Source organism: Prionailurus viverrinus, chromosome B4 (assembly GCF_022837055.1).
Source record: "Prionailurus viverrinus isolate Anna chromosome B4, UM_Priviv_1.0, whole genome shotgun sequence".
Taxonomy (NCBI): Eukaryota; Metazoa; Chordata; class Mammalia; order Carnivora; family Felidae; genus Prionailurus; species Prionailurus viverrinus.
In genome coordinates, this window is record NC_062567.1 from 47,083,098 (window position 1) to 47,103,033 (window position 19,936).

The window sequence follows — 19,936 nt, forward strand, 5'->3', positions numbered from 1 at the left end:
GTTTAGGGAACACTGTGAAAAAGCACATCAGAAAAAAGATACTGGCATTCAATTGTCCTTGCCACCTGAGGAAAAAGATGCAAAAATCAAGACTATGAAGGAAACCTGGGTGGCTCAGTTGGTTAAGCATCGGACTTCAGCTCAGGTCATGATCTCCTGGTTTGTGAGTTTGAGCCCTGCATCAGACTCTCTGCTGTCAGCATGAGCCCACTTCGGATCCTCTGTCTCTTTCTCTCTCTGCCCCTCCCCCCTCCTAAAAATAAATACACATTAAAAAAATTTTTTTTAAAGACTACAAAGGAAACTTAAAGCAAGCTGAAATTTTATATATAATTCTTCCCTATGAGATATTAAATAAAATGCTTTACAAGGGCCACAGAATTTTCACAGGCTAAAATGTGGAGTGTGGGCGTAGAAGATATTTCAGAAGGCTTTGTTAATCTTAATTTAACAAATTCTAATAATGTCCACCATGGAATATTTTTTCCTATATGGCTTTCAGGTGCATATGGGATTTAGGTATTTCTTCAACTATCTCCTTTGTAAACGAAAACTTGGTAAAAGATCTTATAATAGTAGTCACTTTTCATATTCTTGATTATTAATCATCCTTAAACAACATATCTCAATCGATTTCTTTAACCTTCTCCTTATGTTTAATTTTCCAACTATCTTATCTTCATAACTCAGTGCCATTCTTTTTTTCTTTATAACAACAGAGACTCACATTGGAGGATCCATCAGTGTGTTCAAATCTTTCCCTATGGTATTTCATTGACACCTGACAATTCTATGTCAGGGACAATTGTCCCTGACAATTCTATGAATGGGTCTCTCACTCCTAGTTACAACTGAGTAAACTGAGGCTTGGAGAGGTTGAGTAACTTGCCTAGGAATATACAGCTGGGATGTACCAGGAACAGGGTGGATTTCAAATCTGGACTCCTCACCATTATACTACCTGACATGCGTCTAAAACTCTAAGGATTAGATCTAGCCTCACTTAGCTTGGGAGATGCTTCGGGAATTAACAAGAACTAGTGTGGCTTTTATCTTTTTATAAAGCGATACAGAAGGTAAAAACCAGCAGATGAATGCATCCTACTAGGAATAGGTCACTGATTTGCTATTAGTGATAGTTGGTGAGGAAGGGGCAATACCCAATGTGGTAGAACAATAAGAAATAAGAAATACACAGTAAAATGATTTCAAATACACTGTGTTAAAATGAATGTAGGATAAGCTTGTGACTAGAATCACTGTAAAAAACTGAGTTGTGTTGAAATGAAAGTCTCTGTTTATCCTCCAGTAGATAAATCCTCCAAGGAAAATGAACAAAATATTTTTTTCAACTTAAAATCTATAACTTTTTCTCAAGTCAGTGTAGAAATCTACCATTAATCAAGAACACAAGTCATTTAAGAACTTGAGCCAAATAAGCAAGTGATCTCTATTGCAAAGGATTGTTAGTTTAATAACTACTATTAACAACATTATTTAAATACCAAGCAAACTGTTAGGTCAAGATCAAGCAACTTTTCCTTAAAATCAAGCTCAAATTGATGCACTTTGGTGGGTGAGAATCACAAAATGATTAGGAAAACAGGTCTTTAACTCAACCAGGACAAGATGGCAGTTACTACAGATGCCCCATCTGCCCCCCCCCCCAAAAAAAAGGAGGGCTGCTAGAAATTGTAACAAAAAGTAGCACTAAGGATGTATAAGGTGATGGTAGGACTTAAGACCTGTAAAGCCAGATGGGACTAGAGCATACTATGCAAAGCAAAATAAGTCAATCAGAGGAAAGACAAATATATGATTTCACTCATATGTGAAATTTAAGAAACAAAACAGATGTACATCGGGGAAGGGAAGGAAAAATAAGATACAAACAGACATGGAGACAAACCATAAGAGACCTAAATATAGAGAACTGAGGGTTGGTGGAGCAGAGGTGGGTGGGGGATGGGCTAAATGTGTGTGACGGGCATTAAGGAGGACACTTGTTGGGATGAGCACTGGCTATTGTAGGTATGTGATGAATCACTAAATTCTACTCCTGAAACCAACATGATACTGTATGTTAACTAACTTGAATCTAAATGTAAAAAAATCTAAATCTAAATATTAAAAAAAATGTCAAAGTTTAAAACCAAAAAAAGAAAAAAGAAAAAAAAAACTTGTAAAGCCACTTGGCCACCACCTTCTCTCTCTTTCTGAAAAGTACATTTTAGATTTTGTGAGGAAGCATAGATGGCTTGGCCACTGTTTTGAAAGCTCACCCATTCATGCTGTACCTCTTTGTAAGTAAGATTCAAGGCACATTAGCACAGCTTCTAGGCCAATACCCAGGCTGCCTCCCAGCCCATTTTGTAAATGTAAATACAGGCTGAAGTACTTTGATTTGTATTTAAAGTTTAAAGCTATTTTTTTTCATTTTTAAAAGCAAAGCCAGTTTGTACATACAAATCCCACTCTCACAAATAGAAATTCATATTAATCTTTTAGTTTTGAAGATTAATCCTTAGCTCTTCTTGATGTGAAACTACAATTAGTGAACTGGGGTTAGTTTACAAATGTGAAACAGGAGTATAAACAGAGCGGTTAGGTAACATTTGCCCCATCTCATCAAGAATTAAATTAAGTTGGGGCGCCTGGGTGGCGCAGTCGGTTAAGCGTCCAACTTCAGCCAGGTCACGATCTCGCGGTCCATGAGTTCGAGCCCCACGTGGGGCTCTGGGCTGATGGCTCAGAGCCTGGAGCCTGTTTCCGATTCTGTGTCTCCCTCTCTCTCTGCCCCTCCCCCGTTCATGCTCTGTCTCTCTCTGTCCCAAAAATAAATAAACGTTGAAAGAATTAAATTAAGTTGTTTTATTTTTTTAAAGTTTTTATTTATTTTGAGAGAGAGAGAGAGAGAGAGAGAGAGAGAGAGAGACAGCACATGCGTGTGAGAGCAGGGGAGGGGCAGAGAGAGAGAGGGAGAGAGAGAATCCCAAGCAAGCTCCACACTGTCAGCACAGAGCCCAACACAGGGCTGGATCCCATGTACTGTGAGATCATGACCTGAGCAAAATCAAGATTCACATGCTTAACTGACTGAGCCACCAGGGAGCCCCAAATAAGTTGTTTTAAATAACAATATGATTTTGATGCATTTTCTTTCAATGCTGAATTTGGAAACATTTATGATAATTATGTTTAATTTGTTAATTAAATATGTTATTTTAAATATTTTATGCTAGAAAAAAATTTAATAAGACTTGGCTTGACTTTAAAAATAATGAAAAAAATCACCCTTTGGAGAGCTGTTGAAAACTCCCCATCTTTGCAATTTTTATTGCCCCAGGATTCAAAAAATATCAATTATGCTGTGATTAGGACAGAGCTTAACAACATCTTGGGCCACAGTGCTATACTCACACATGCAGAGTCAGCAGCCCTAGCTCATCAATATGGACATCCCTTTATATTTCACCTTGAAATACTACAATGTAGAAGTTGTCCCGATGGGTTCTGTAATCCCAAATGGAACTCAGCCTGTAACAGCCTATCTGAATAAGCTTCCTAGCAGTTGTCAGACAGGAGTAATATCACTTCCTTAAGGAACATTTAGAAAAGTAAAGGGGCATTCTTGGTTGTAAGAGCAACAGGGAATACCATGGGGCAACATAATGGTTGCTTCTAATCCTTGTCTCTTCTGCTTTTATTCATCCCAACTATACTAACATCCTTGATGTTCCTCAAACACATCAAAAAAGCTTCCATTGCAAGGACACTGTATGGGCTGATCCCTATGCTTGGAATTGTCCATCCTCTCCAATCCCAAGGCAAGCTCCTTCACCTTCACCTTCACCTTTTTAGGTCTTTGCTCAAGCCACCATCTCAACAAGGCTGTCCCTGTCTAGCCTATTTAATTTTTCAAATCCTTTCCTCCTTCCTCCCTCCTTGCCTCCCTCCTCCTCCTCCTCCTCCTCCCTCTCTCTCTCATACTCAAACACACACAATACAAATTCTGCAAACTTCTTATACTGCTCCATTTTTCTGTAGTATTCATCATCTCTGAATGTACTCGATGTTTATTCTGTCAATTATCTGCTTCCCCTAACTAGAATATAAACTCTAAGAGGAGGGGCGGTAGTTCTGTTTTATGCAGTGCAGTATTCTACAGCTCTGTTCAGTACCTAAAGTATAATAGAGAACAATGTTGAATGAGAAAATGGGGACCAATGATGCTAAGCATTTTACAAGGAGTGTCAGCTGCAGCTCTGATAACTGTACCGATATCTGTGATAAGAGATGAAAACATTGCAAGTTGCATGGAAGTTACAAAGTTAACTCTATCTTACTCTGCATCCAAAATATAACTTCAAAGGTCAAAGCTCAGCTTCTGTTATAGGACCACTGGCTATCAAAAGGATTTTTACAGAGTCCACTTTTTACATATTATTTATAACCTCTCTTTCTCAAAAGTGTTTCCATTCTCTTCTGAGTATACCTCTTCTCATTCTCTATATTGCCTCCTTAAGAAATAACAGGCAGTGGGGCGCCTGGGTGGTGCCGTCGGTTAAACGTCCGACTTCAGCCAGGTAACGATCTCGCGGTCCGTGAGTTCGAGCCCCGCGTCAGGCTCTGGGCTGATGGCTCAGAGCCTGGAGCCTGTTTCCGATTCTGTGTCTCCCTCTCTCTCTGCCCCTCCCCCATTCATGCTCTGTCTCTCTCTGTCCCAAAAATAAATAAAAAACGTTGAAAAAAAAAATAAAAAAAAAAAAGAAATAACAGGCAGGCTAAAACTCTATATGTTTTACTTAGTTACTTAATCACAAATAGTGATTATACCAGTTGTAGAAATTTTGAAAAATAATTTGCCCTTAAGTTCTTCCCTAATTTCTGATTCCTTTTTATTTACATAGTAAAATATTAATAACTTTATGTTTATACATTACATAATATCAATTAGAAATACAATATTCCACATTCATTATTTATAGGAATGAAGCATTAGCACTCAAATATTTGTTAAGTAACTAAATGGTTTCATTTTTTAACTGTTAGAGAGATAGCAAAGCATGTAATAATAAATATAACCTCTATTAACTACCCACTCAGCAAGGATGTGCTGTAGAAAGAAGGATTCTTATAGCTCAGAAACTTTACAAAATTTTTTTCTAATAAATAGCCCCAGAAAATAATACTAGTTCGTAAGTTTTGACGCAATTAAATAACTTCTGATTTCTCTGTATCTCCCAAAGCACAAATGATCTCTCTGTGGATATTCACATGCAATACTTACAGGCTTTAAAACTATGTTCACAGTATAGCTGGACTTCTTACCTGAAAATACAAATAAACCTGCCCACTAAAACTGATACTCATATTTTTTGTTAAAAGTTAAGACTGCTATTTCCATGTCTCTGATCCCTCCCCCATTTATCCAAACAAACAGGCAACTAATCACTGATCTCACCCAGTCTAATATAAAGCTATTCATCAGAATACGTTTTCATTGAGTAGTTCATCAATACAAAAGAAGCATCATGCTTAATGCCATAGGTAGTTGAAAGTGTAACAGCCTGCTTATTTGGGGAAAATGTGAGCCGTCTATCAAGGGATATTACTTAAGATATTTTGAAATGTTGTAACAACAAGAGAACAAAATAATTTCAAAACCAGTATGCACATCTGTTAGAACTGTTATAATGAGGGAAGAGAGGGTGGGTGATGGGTATTGAGGAGGGCACCTTTTGGGATGAGCACTGGGTGTTGTATGGAAACCAATTTGTCAATAAATTTCATTAAAAAAAAAAAAGAACTGTTATAATAAAAACATGGCACTGTTCTAAAAGTGTTAGGAAATGAGAATAAACTAGCAAGTCTAAAATTTTCTTTTTCCTCATGAAGTTGGCTGTTGGGATCCCACATCATAAATGAGTTGGGAATTTATTTTTTCTCAGTGGTATTTAGATTACTATACAATGTTAGCACATTTTATGAAGTTCCTTTCCCCTTTACTAGTCCTTGTCATATTTGCTATTTATGTTTATTAAAACTGATTTTCTGTTTTTATTAGTAGGATGGATTTAATGTAGATGATGCTTTACTGCATTAGTAATAACAATTTTACTTAAATATGGCTTTGTTGTACTCCTCTGCAAATAATCTTTGAATTCCTCAGAGTCTTTTATTTTCCCTGTAGCCCAGTTGGAGAGTTTTTAATATTAAATTGAATCATAACAACACATGCTGGTTAGAGTCTAACTTAATACACGCAGCTTAATGTTAATTTTCCAACTTCAAATCAGGGATCTGACTATTCCAAGCTGATTATTTATCTCAAGTGTGATTTTGTTTTAAACTAGTAAAGTCCACAGCTAGAGATTTTTGCATCACAAAAACTAGCACTATGAAAGAAAACAAAATTCAGCAAAAGACTTGGAATCTTTACATAACTACAAAAATCTTATTGAGAAGAAAAAGATCTATCAAGATGTTTCAGTAATACAGGGAGAAAGCAAAAAGGAACAGGTGAATGCACAAATGACTGATGTGGGCAGGTTGTGAATACAGTAAATATGCTTGATGAATATAATAAAAGGGTAAGCTTACGTCTTAAATCCTTTAGAAGAAAGTTATCCATTAATATCAATAATAAGGGGCAAAAAGTCTTAATAGGCAAAAGAAATTGCTTTAAAGTCAACAATAAAAATCTAAATGCCACACTTTTTGCTTGACAATGTAAGCTTCTGCTTCAAAATAAATTTCTTATAAATGCCTTGAGAAGGGAAATATATAGTTAATCATTAAAAAAATATGGTATGATGGTGGAAACAGACACAGAACAGACAGTGTCAAACTCCATCGGCGCTGAGAAAAACAGAATTGGGTGATAAAAATCACAAGGGAATATACTTGGGCATTCTATAGTATCATAAAACTTGTCTTTCTTTTTAGAATGGTGAACACCCTGTAAGAATAAGTCAGTGTTATAGTTACAAATACTAAGAAATTAGCTGGCATCGAGTATCTAATTTTACAAATTTTAATGCCTGTCAAACTATGGTGATCTGGTGAAAGTTGATTGTGAAAAGCTAATGCTCATTCTAAGGCCGATGCTCGTTCTAAGGCCATATAGATTCTACCATCTGTATGCGTAGCATGCGTATACATACCCACACCCCTTTAATGCTTCGCAAGGGGTAATTCCATGTATCGGTAGGAGTAATCGCTTATATAAGCCAATAAAAAATTAAAATGAAAGAAAAATGCCTTTTTGAAGAAACACAGTTAATGCAAATGTCGTTTAAAAAATAGCTGGCCAACTGAATAGAAAGAATACAGCTGTTTTTATTTTTACTTTCCTTGTTTTCAACATCTTGTCCTACCTTAACGATTATTATATGGATTAAGGTGAGAAACGTTGGCTAATTTTTTTTTGAAGACAGGATGAGGTGCCAGCATAAAACTTTTGAGTAATAGAAGAAATTCTCCTAAGAACCAGAAAAAGTTTCCAAACCATATGCAAAAATAAGATTTCAATGCTTCATAGTGTAATGAAGGAAAGTATAATGGCTGCTTGAGGTTCGTGCAATTCTTTTAGGTTATATAATTTTTCTGTGAGGCAAAAAACTGAACTACATAATACATTTCTGCAGTGCATATAGGCATCAAAACCATTTACCAAATTACTACTTTCAGCATATTTTTCAAATGAGATTCCTTAATAAATTATGTGTATGCAGTCAAAACACAACATTAACATTTATTATTAGTCACTTAATGGAAGTTAATGGTGAGTTTATAAATGAAATGCTGGCTTACTTTGATATACACTAAGAGCAACCAAAAATAGAGGTTCTTTCCCAGAGTTCTGTGTATTTATAAAGTGCAAAATAAGCAATTTTAGCAATTCTCAAATGTAGTTCTTCCAGATGCATTTAATCCTAAATATACTTGTAGAAACAGAATATTTTTCTGCTAAGTCAGGTATGCCTAACTTATCCATCTTATGGGTAAGAACTATCCTGACTGAAGTATTCCATGCTTTATAAAAAGATCAAAAAAAAAAAAAAAACAATAAAAATATAAAAACAGCGTGAAGTAGTTTCCAATTTTCAATATTCTTGAGGGAGGTATCTTGAGGGAGGTATTTTCAGTGAAAATATGTCGTCTATAAAACAAGACAAAACAAAAGCCACAACACTAAAATAATTAATTATGTTAAATACCCCACTGAAAATGGATGCATTACAGGGCAAGGACAGAAAGATGTCGTAGATAAATTTACAAACGACAAATTCTATATGTATGTGAAATATTTTTAACAGAGATTGCTACAGAGTTGTTGCTCAGAAAATCCACCAATTTTTCCAAAAATGAGGGGCTCTCTCTCAAAATATTGTAGCAAATAAAATTATCACTCCTGATTTGTACTGGTCCTTGAATGGTATAGAGTGTAAAATGTTTGAAATAAAATAAAATTCAAGAATACAACTTCTTATAAATTACAACTTCTTATAAAGTTGTAAATAAGGTAAGATCATTTACAAGAAATAAAACAATATTTTTTAACAGGGCATGGGGTCTAATAGACTCATATGCTACAATATTTCATCATATTAAGATTATGTGAGACATTTAAATATCATAAAAATTACGATAATAATGAAGTGTCAAAAAACTGAAACGAAGCTTGTAGGAAAAAAGTTCATTTGGGAGGAGTTTCATTCCTTATAAAAGCTTACATTTTCAGAATTTAAAACAATAAAAAGTGATTTTTCAAATAATAATAATGCACTGATTTCTGGGGAAGATATTTTCAACTGCCTAATATTAAAAAGAGGAAAATGAAGGGGGGAAAAAAAGAATAAACACCTTATTCAACATTAAAAAAAATCTATGCAATGAACTGTCAGATAAAATTATATTAACATGTTCGTGTTTACTTTTAAGGTTGTAATTATGTACGCACAAATATAAATTAAACTTTATATAAAAATTTAGGGCACAGGATTTGATTACTCTGAAATAAAGTTATAGCCAGATTAATACTCTATGTGGCATTTGGCATTTAAGTTTAAATTTCTATTTGCAAGTCGTTCTATTATTCTATTAAAGGATGTAAAATTATAGTCAGCATAACACCTTCAAATGCCTTTTGTTAATTGGCAGCTATAGTGGGACATGAAGCATCATTCTCTCCCAGCAGTTTCATTTTAAACACATTATTCCCAGATATAAAAATAGCAAATTACATTAAATTTTACAGAAGGCATTTTCAGCTTCTCATATAGGAAGAGCTATGAGCAGCTTCCATGGCATAACATCACAGCAAACAGCTTTGAATACATTCTCTGGTAAGACACCATTCAGACATACAAGATGCAGCCTACAGGGACTTGATGCTTAAAATATACAAGTAAGAAGTTTTAGGCTTAACAACAACAACAAAAAACAAAACAAAAAAAAAAAAAAAAAACAAGCAAAAATTTCCCAAAGTCTTGAGAGGTAAGTTCTGATATTCCTTACTTCCTCCAAGTTGAAAAGTAAAGAAGTTTGTTATTTCTCCTCGTTCTGACTTTGTAACACTTGCCACGAGATTTTAATGCTAGAACTCTGATTACACGTTCACTACTTTTTTTCATATTTTCCAAAATGAGACAAGGGTGATGGACAGCTTAGCAGTGACAAGAGTCCCATAAACATCATTACTAAAACTTTTCTGTTTTTAGACAAGAATTATTAATCTACTTTGGGTATTCTGTTGGTTATGAGCTCTATCTAGTTCAAGGTATAAAGATGCTCCTCCATCTAATCTGTCATACATTTAATTTTAAAAATGAAAAAGTTATGAATGTGTCGGATACATTTTTTAACATCTAGATTTCTAGGTCTTGGCGTATAAATATTGATGGGCAGATTGACTTCATAGTTTAAGTCAGAACTCATGTTAATAGAGGAAGTTTTAAAAAGTCAATCCTTCTGTTCCTTTATCTAATGAGTTTCCAAAGGCAGAGAACAATCCTACAAACTGGCAAATTCTCTCTCATCAGATATGTACATTGTATATTCTACAGAGAAATAAAAGACATTATACCAGCCCCGTTATGGAAAATGAATTGTGGAGTTCTGAAACTCAGTATATAAATGGTGAGATCATATTTCTTTTTCTTAAAGCTAATTGTGCCACAAAGGAGAGAAAAATCTGAGAGAAATCGTATTTACCACAATAATAGTTCCTATAACTCTAAGAAAGTATCTTATGATTTAAATTCTTGTATTTATCATTCAAAGAACTTAAAAAAAACAAAGTAATGCAAATAAAATGTTATAACTTCAAGATTCATTGTTCAGCATGACAAGTGTTTGATTTTTTTGTTTGTTTTCTTTTTTGGAAGAAGTTAATTAGGAAGTTAAATACAACTGGAAAAAAATATTTCACTGTTCTCTAGAAATGAAAAAGTTATCTGACTCAAGATAATACCTACAATCAATAATTTACCAGTACAGACAAAATTATTTTCTTCTTTATCATTTTCCATATTCTTACTTAGATACCTACTGATTTAGAGAGAGAAATACAAACCTGTAAGTTATTTATGGCTTGTTTGGTGCCTCAAAGAAATCACATAATATCCAAACACCAAAAACAAAACAAAACAAAAACAAAAAACCGAACCTAACCACTTTTGAATAGGATTTAAATGGTTAAGCTTTGTGCAAAATACAAAAGTAAATGTGAACTAAGGGAAATGAGAAAAATTGTTTTCAAAACTCGAGAAGACAGCCACAGAACACTACTTGCTCTCTGATCATTTAACAGGTTTTGTGTAATTAATAAATAGATAGTAACAATTTTAGGTACACCTTTATTTTTTCTTAGTTAATTTCATCTATTACCTAGAATTATGCCTCTCACACAGCAGGCATCCAATAAACATTTTTGAATGACTACACCATTCAAAGAAATTAATTTGTAAATAAAGTTTGCCTAATTGTATTTGTCTATGTGACATATAGAATTAGACTATTTTAAATTTCTAGTAAGAGACATATGCTGCTGAACATGGACACGATGTCATGGAGATACATACTTCTTACATAAAACTATATACCACATCTGCGGCATAATCTATAACACATACCACAGTTTTACACATATACCAACTCCCCATTTCGCTTCTGCAAGTTTTAAGTATTGATGAATTCTTGCCAAAGAAGTCACATTATATACAACAAACCTTCAGTTTAAATAAGGAATAAGCTTGCAGTTAACAACTTAGTTTGAAATGTTAACAATCCTTAGGCTGTTAACATAACAACTGGCTATTAATGTGGTAATGACCAACTTAAGAGGACATTATACTCTGAGAAATGAATATATTGGCAACCAGGACCAAGGTTTTTATTTGAAAGAGTATGATTTTTTTTAACAAGTTACCAAACATGAAAAGTTTGAGTCTACCAGAAGTCAACTAAGTAATGTCACAAACAGCAACATCTATCTATCTTAGAGAAGGGTAAGCACTTTTGATATGAAAACTATTTTGATAAATCCCTTTAAACAAAACACTTACTTGAGACTATCAAACGGCAGTTAAACATTGTATTTTTATTACCATAAGAATAACACAATCTAAGTTTCCTTCTCTGCTTGCTATTATATCAACAACTGTAAAACAGTTTAACTGACAATACAGGTATTACATTGGCAAATTTTAAGTTTTTAAAATCCGGCTATTTCAACATACGTTCTGTAAATCTTACTTAATTTTTATCTTTATTGCTTACTAGAACACCTTAACTTTGCGCAGACTTATATAAGCTCCTTGTTTTGGAACTGTTGTTACATAAATCCACTTGAGACACTGCAGTTGCAAACAGATGTAAAAGTAAAAAAAAAAAAGAGTCAAAAAGCCATGACCACTGGTTAGTAAAGATAAAGCAAAACTAGGAAGCATTGTTAAATCACTGAAAGTAAAATGCAAATGCTTTATGTGGAAATGAGGCTCTAATTCACAATGAGCAGAGGAAAAAAAAAATTATTTCAAAGAAGAAGTTCAAAGACTGAAGTTCTAAGAGAATTCATGGAATAAGTTAATTCTGATTAGTTGTGCCACCACAGTAAGGGAAATCCTGGCTATGGAGTCACTTCTTATTGTTGGCACCTTGCGTGTATTTTATGCCCGTGGAACACAGAGGGATAGTAACAAGTGGTCATAATTAGCCAGGAGGCTGTCAGCTGAGGCAATCCTAAGGTTGGGGGGGCAGGGGGTAGAATCTGATAAATAGTGTTGGATTCACCCTTTTAAACTATCACTAATCAAATGATACATTTTTATATATAAAGATTAAATCAGACTAAAAAGAACTGAATTATATACTGAGAAGCACCAAATTCCCTAGAAAACACTTCCCAAAAATGACCAAGATGGTTAAGGAGTTACGGCTGATTGATAAATTTTGTGTCATAAAGGGAGAAAATTCAAAATAAATCGCTTAATGTCAGACTAGAAAAATGATTAATCGTATCAAATATGAAAACCCGAATGATGCCATATATCATTTCTCTAATTTGATAGCTCCTACTTTATTAATATATGTAATTTGCAGCTGAATCAAGTCACAAAGTTCCCTGAAAAGCAAAATAATTTTTCTTAAATACAAGTTCACGCATTGAGTGCTAAATGCTGGGAAACAAGTATAGAGGGCTTCATGGTTTTTTAAGCAAGAATATATGCATTGTCCTCAAACTGATCAGATGTTTAGAGTGGCTTTCATTTCCCCATAATGATGGAGATCTTTACTGTGTTAGTTTCCATAATGCTACTGGCAAGTCTGAAGCTGCTAATGCTCCGTGATATCTTTGTGATGACCACTTGGAATGCCACTGAGGGTGGGGACACAGATTCACACTTGGGGAAAGTTGTCAAAACTGTATAATAAATATGCTAATAAATACCAGTTAATAATTTCAAACTGAACTTTCTCTGACAAACGAGACACAGGAAGATTGCTGAACAATTCTGTGTCAAGCTCAGCCTATCTTGTCGGTATGGTTTAACGAAACACTTATATGCTGATTTCTACCAACCACATCCTTGCCATGAACTGGTGCTTTTAATACGGGCAGTGGAATAACCAATCTCTAACTATGAGCATCCAGGCAGGCCAAATGGAATCACTTTCGATATCATGTTTTACTGGCCATTACTCGAGTAAGAATTTGCATAATAGGCACCTGGCAACATTTTGAAGGCTGACAGGTCAATGTCTTTCAGGAATAGAAGCTGGTAGTAAGGAAATGAAACCAAAAAATACACTTACAAAAGTATTTTAAAAGGAATCCAGTCATCACTGGTGTGCAAGGGTAATTCCTACCTCAGATAGTCTCTGCGACAAAGGATAAGATTAGCTTTAGTGTACAGGGTGGAGCCCACCTCTCCCAAACGACAGTCACAGCAGGCACACTTCAGGCAATCTTCATGCCAGTATTTGTCCAGTGCCTTTAGAAGATACCGGTCCTTGATCTTTCGGTTGCAGCCAGCACAACCTTTCGGCTTGGTGTCTGGCTGGACTGAGAGCATTTGTATACCTAAAGGAAGACAAAAACAAAAAAGAGAGCTGGGACTGCAGGAAAGAATCAAAAGATGTCAAAAGACCTCCAACAAATTTAATATTTACTATTGCTTTTCTCAAGGAGCGTTAGACTTTCCCTTTTGGGGCTATCCTGAAATCAAACTAAAATTTGGAAACAAAAGCCTCAAACATTATAAAGTCCTTATTAAATCATTTATAAAGTTGCACCTGGACAGTGGGGGTGGGGGTGGGATAATGCATTCGTGTTGTACATAGTATACATTGACAATTGACATGATGTTGACATCATATACATAAAGTTCAGTAACATTAAATAATTTTAGAGTGTCCCCATTCTCTGCATAGTGTAGTTCCTTTGGGAAGAAAACGTGAGTAATAATCTCAAAGGAAGCTATTGAACAAACTAGTCCATGCACTGTCTATAAGAGTCAAAAATGAGTTTTTCTTTATTGGTTAGAAATTCACTTGATTTGTGCTTGATGGTGGAAGGAGAGTGTACCCTAATGGGAAGACACTAACCTGACTTAGCAGTGGGACTGTTTATAGTTAAACATAGAGTACAGTCACCCAGAAAGCTCCCCAATTCTACACTGTGTGTTTGCATCCAAATACTTCCTTCTGTGTTCTTGCTGTTTGAACTTGTTCCTTATGTTACAATTTTACAAATGAATCTATACTCACAAACATGAGTCAGAGCCTCTATAAATGGCAGATTACCTGACTGCATACTGTATGCTTTCATATAAAATGAAAGTACAGGATTGGTTTATTACCATAAACACACACTTATTAATTTCATAGGGGAAAGAAAAAACAACAGAAGGAAAAATCTAAATACATATAAATTACACAAACATATATACATAAATATATTATGTTATAGATAGGGCACCAGACATATATATACAATGTATATACTTTAGAGATACATCTCCATCATAAATAAGGAGTCCGGCTGGGTTCTGTGGTTTTTACAACTTGACTGAAATGTTTTCAGTGAAAGGCTATTCCCCTTTGAGTTTCTTCTTTCCTAAGTGTCAAATACCCAGTTTAAAAAAAAAAAAAAGCTGGACCAACTATTCAGAGCTTCATATTTATCCAATAACTCATTCTAAGTACTACCAAATACTCGAGACATCATCGATTCCTAACTCCCTCATTTTACAAATTGTGATACGGAGGCCTAAGAGAGTTTAAGGACTCGCTCGATGCTGAATGACAGGTTAAGCACTAGACTTGGTGGTCTTCTAACAGTCCAGAGATCCCACTACTAGAGTATGCTTCCTCTCCTGTACATAAAGTTTCAAACTCTACAAAACGCCAAATGTAGATGCACTTGAAACAGTTCCAAGAAAAGAAATGCCAAGCCATAATCTTGGAGTATTTCCCTACTCCAAAGTAGCTAAACCTTCTTCAGTGTCCTCTGAAGCCTCCTTATGAAGGCTTCACCTCCATTACCTTCACACTCTTTTTTCATTTTTAATCACATTGATAACAGACATCAAGGCACTGTACCCTCAGAGCTGAATAACTTTTCTAGGTACAAATAATGCATGGATTGCACATAATATTGTTTTGATGTTGAACTTCCATTACCAAATAAGTTCTCTGGTAGAGTGATGGACTAGGGACTGGCAGGGAAGAAAGGGTGGATGTTCTTGCTGCATGATCTGCACAGTGTGGTCGTCAAAGCTGCAGACTAGCAGCTGGATTTGTACAGAAGAGCAGGTGGTATTCCTATAGCCTGCTTTCTATTCCCTTTCTTTGAAGGAGCTAAGGGTCTAGTGTAGATTAATCATAACCCTTGATAGCTCTGCTAAATCTCACTCTCTAGAACTTCTAACAAATGAAGTTTCTTTGATCAGAACTAGTTACCGTCTTCTAGCAAGGTTCCACAAGGAATAAATCCCATTAATTACGGTACAGAACATATCCAAGTGCCTCTTAACCATATACCTGGGGGGAGGGGGGAAATTTGGATTTACTAAATGACATTCTGTATTTCATTACTGAAAACATCGAGAGATGGCTGGCTATTCGAATTCACCAACTTATAAGGCTATTATTATTATTATTTTACATCACAAAGCTAGAAAAAAAATTTTAAATCCCTTTTAGTTGTAGCTAAGCTATATTTCCCTCAGTTGAGTTCCTACCATCAAGTGGAGAAGGACGGCTATCTTTATTCAAAATGCTTTGTAACCAGGACAGGGAATACCAACATTTGGCACAAGTAACACTACCCTGCTTGTCTTCACAAAATGTTTTTGTTGTGTTGACATTTTAATTTAGCACTCAGAGGCCAATTAATATTTGAAACTCTTACATTCTGTTTGGCCTTGGGCTTGAAGGAGTTTGATATTTTACCCTCCATCCTGGTACCTTCTTTTAGAGAACATCATCACCTTTCTCTTGAAAAGGAAATCTTTTCAATACTCTTCAAGTTAACAGTTGTAGAAAAAGAACTATTTAGTAGTCACCACGTTGCCATGTACCTAAAAGGCACAAAGCATCAGCAGCCCCCTTCCCCACCGTGCCCCTCACCATCCAGAAGAACATGACTGGGTAGAGTTATGCGTTCGGAAGCGGAGAAACATTTCACAAGTTGCTCATAGCACATCAGGACTCATAACTAGTTTTAGATTGGCATGTAAATTGTTCTGAGGGAAATTCTTATTGCCTCTGAGACCCTGCCATTCTGAGTTATTTGACAGTTTAAGGGAAATCATAATTAAAAAAAAGACATAAATAATAGCCTGTGCAGTGTGGTGTGCAGAAATAAGTAGAACCATTTCATTTAAACTCTGGTGAGCTTTTAATTGCCTGGATTGCATTGTGAGGCGGCCTAACGGTTGATTGCCTCCATTATGTTCCCTTGTTCTGTGCCATTCATCCGCGCGGTCTCAGCTTCAGTAGTTAACACAACAAAGTAACCACAACTCCACAACACACAGGGGCTTAAAAAAAATCATCATAATCAAAGATTTGCAGCACTTAGACACAGTCTTTTATATTTTTGGACTAACTACACATAGTGAACGGAAAACATTTTGTCCCTGTCGGAAGATTCACAGAGAACAATTTGGGAGAAGGAACAGGAAGGGGGAATACATAAAGGGGGTTGGCAGAGATGAGGTGCCTCAGGAAGATGCTAAAATGGGAATGCAGGTTCCGCAGCTGGGAGCAGTGACACAGATTAAAAGAATTTGGCCAACATGGCCATTCGATTGCCAAGAGGTACCAAACAAAAGATTTTCTCTCCTCCTGCCCATCTTCATCCTCTCCCCAGCCCCCAGACCCGATTGGAGAACTGGATTGGGCCTAAAAGCTTGTTTCTCTCTGTTCACTGGCCCAGAGCATCCCTACAGGCTGCAGCCCCCTAAGGGACAACAATGCAAATAGATGTCCCCAGATCTCAGGCGCTGGAGCTGCTTAACTCTGTTCTGCCCCTTCAACTCCCAACCCCCTCCCCATCCTTTCACCACCCCCTCCCCTTTTGGAGCAATGGAGCTGGGAACCAATTTGATTCCCTTTTTCTCCAATGCAGCTGCAAGGCTCAGAGATACTGACATTTTTCCACTCTTATCAGTTTAATTACAGTTACCATGGCAGCAAAGTGCTGGTGCTTGGCAAAGGCCAACAAGAGATTTGCAAGACTGAGTTCAATTTTGATGCAGCTCACATGCAAAAAAAAAAAATAATAATAATAATAAAATAATAATAAAAAAATAAGAAACATACATGCACTCTAACAAAGAATCCCTTATGGAGTTTATGCTCTAGCCTTTTGTGGTTGTGTCTTCGCAGCCACACAGGGATGATTTGCAAAGAATGTAGCAGTATTTGTTGCACCTAGCAAGAGTAATTGGTTTAAGCAGCAGTCTTCCAAAGCAGTTACAACAATAATATTTCGGATCTTAAAAAAAAAAAAAAAAAAAGACACAAAAGCAGCGGAAGAGCAGGAAAGCTTTTGAGCAGTCAAGAGTGCCGAGCGCCGGCAAAGTGCATCTATGATAGATTGTAACCTTACCAAAACTTTTCTCCTTTTTCTGCATGAGTTGACTTAGGCGTGCCTGAGTTGCAGCAGCTTCGCATTGAGCACAGAGCCCAAGGTAGAAGTGGAAGGGGGTCTCCTGGATTTAGCTCAAGTGTGGACCTGGTGCGCAGCCTACACCGCCGAGGACCGACTATTGTGAAGCCACTTTGGGAGCGGGTCGGAGTGGCGGCAGGGGGTGGGGGAAGGGATGAGGGCGGCCAGACGAGACAGAGCGCACACACAGAGCCCCTCGCAGTGTGGCGGTGTGCAAAATGATGGCGAATGACAAAGCCACATGCTTCCCTAACTCTGCCCGTAATCCTAAAATCCCAGCGGCCCCTTTTAGCTTCGTGGTAACAAATGGATTTGATTAAACTGTCACATGCAGCGTTAGCATAGCATATCATGTTCAATATGAAAAAGATCATAAATCTGACTTGTATTTCATAACAGCAATCTGGGTAGCCCCCGTAAAAATGTGCTGCATCAGTTTGAATCTCCTCCTGTTAGGACATGGGCACCTCGTTCCAGGGAACCTGTCTCTCGTGGCCACTTCTCCCCACCGCGCCCCCCACCCCCAGCCCCCCTGCAAACACTTTTCCATCTCGCCGGAACCACCTTTTCTTATTACGGAAAAGTGGGGAGAGGCAGAAGTGTCCCCAAGAACCGCAAGACTGTGATTTCAACTCTCGGGGGGAGGGGGCTGTGAATCCCAGCAAGTACGCAGCAGGGGGTCTGGAGCCCACCTAGGACGGAATGCTCTTCCCCAGGGCCAGGCCGGAGCGAACCTCTCCCGATTCCAAACTCTCCCTGCCCCTCTCTTCCCGGGAGTAAGGGGTGTGGGAATGCTGCGGCTCATCCTGAACTTTGACTATTATCCACTCGAGTCGTACTTGAGACATTCCGCGCCGCAGCCGCTCTCCCCTCCTTCCCTCCACATCTTCCGCCTGCATCTATTTCATGTCTCATCATAAAAATAATGAAGCCTCACATGATTTAAACAAAACCGTCTCAGCAGAGCTGCAGCCCGAGCGAAAGTTGCAGTGCGGAGCTGGGCTGCAGCCCCAGTTTATGCCTCATTAGGAGAGGCTGGGGAAGAAAAAAAAAAAATACCCACATCCGCACACGCACGCGCGCACCCGCAGACACACACACACACCACAAATAAGCCGACGCGTGTATACACAGTTGCTGCACTTACCTTCTCAATTAAGCGATACAGGGGGAGGCCGTTCAGAAAGCACAGTGGCTGCTTTGTAGTGCTTCTCCTTGGGAAAGGTCAAAAAGAAGCATTGTTTGAAAAAAAAAAAAAAGGAGGGGGGAGGGAGTCTCTATTTTTTAAGTTTAAAATAATGAGGTCCTCAAGGATCCGCCAAGTAATGGTGTTGACCGCATGTGAGCCACAGGTGTCCTCCTTTTAGGCAACTGCAGTCCGAGGCTGTCTCTCTCCGTCCTGGCTCAAGACAACTTACCCCAGCAGCACTCGAGGAGCCGAGCTGGAGGAAGCCCCGGCTCTCAGCTGCAAAATGCAATCCCTTCCCAGCCAGACATAATACAGCCGAAGAAAAGGTCACTCAGTTATTACTGAGCCGGCGGAGCCCAGGCAGCGCTTGTCAAGACCACAGAGAAGCAGCTCCCTTCCGATTTAAGACTATTTACCTCTCGCCCCCACCCCTCCCCTCTTCTCTCCTTTCCTTCTCTCCCTCCCTCGCTCGCTCGCTCTCGCTCTCGCTCTCGTGTGCCTGTTCTGCAGCTCAGTCAAGTACAGCCGCCCTCGGAAAGTGCAAAGCAGCCACGAGACAGATCGGGCTTTGTTGCTAATTTCCCAGGGTGAAAATTTACAAGCCTGCGAGTGCAGTCAGCACAGCCACATGCATATGCTACTCACAAACGCTGGGGACGACCCGCGCACAAAAAGTGACCTCTGCAGGAGTCGGCTGGGGAAGACCCTACCTTCTGGACCCGTCCAAAAGAAGTCCTGCGAAAGAGCCCTGGAGGAGAAGGATCGGACTCCTAAAACAACGAGGGCATTTTGGAATAGGTGCCCACATTTAAAGCAAACTGTCTTCCAAAGCCATTTCGGAAGCCACCGGTTATGGAAATTAAAATAAGGCAAGAGAGTCAAACGGCTACTAGAACTGGAAACACACACAACTGTCCTCTTTAGGAAATGTCTGGGGGGTGCCTGCAGTTGCCCGGTCTCTGACTTCCCTTAATGAACTCTCTAAAGTCTCTGCTCAGCAGGGCAGTGCTGCCGCACAAGCTGGGTCCAGGGCATGGCATACTCCCCTTCCTCCCTGCCTCCAG

At 37.7% G+C, this 19,936-nt stretch overlaps 1 protein-coding gene across 2 annotated transcripts in view; it reads right to left on the minus strand.

The window, feature by feature from the left end:
* The window catches only part of LMO3 (LIM domain only 3), a 56,033-nt gene extending 36,940 nt beyond the window's left edge, over positions 1-19,093 (minus strand). The window contains exons 1-2 of one of the 2 annotated variants that reach the window (XM_047867995.1): positions 18,831-19,093; positions 13,375-13,588 (exon numbers count right to left, since the gene is read on the minus strand). In XM_047867995.1, the coding sequence (XP_047723951.1) occupies positions 13,375-13,580 (206 nt within the window). In that variant the 5' untranslated portion in view covers positions 13,581-13,588; positions 18,831-19,093. Of the gene's footprint in view, positions 1-13,374; positions 13,589-17,623; positions 17,649-18,830 lie in introns of those variants that run through there. The other variant, XM_047867994.1, reaches the window with a different exon arrangement.
* Between the last annotated feature and the right edge of the window lie 843 nt (positions 19,094-19,936).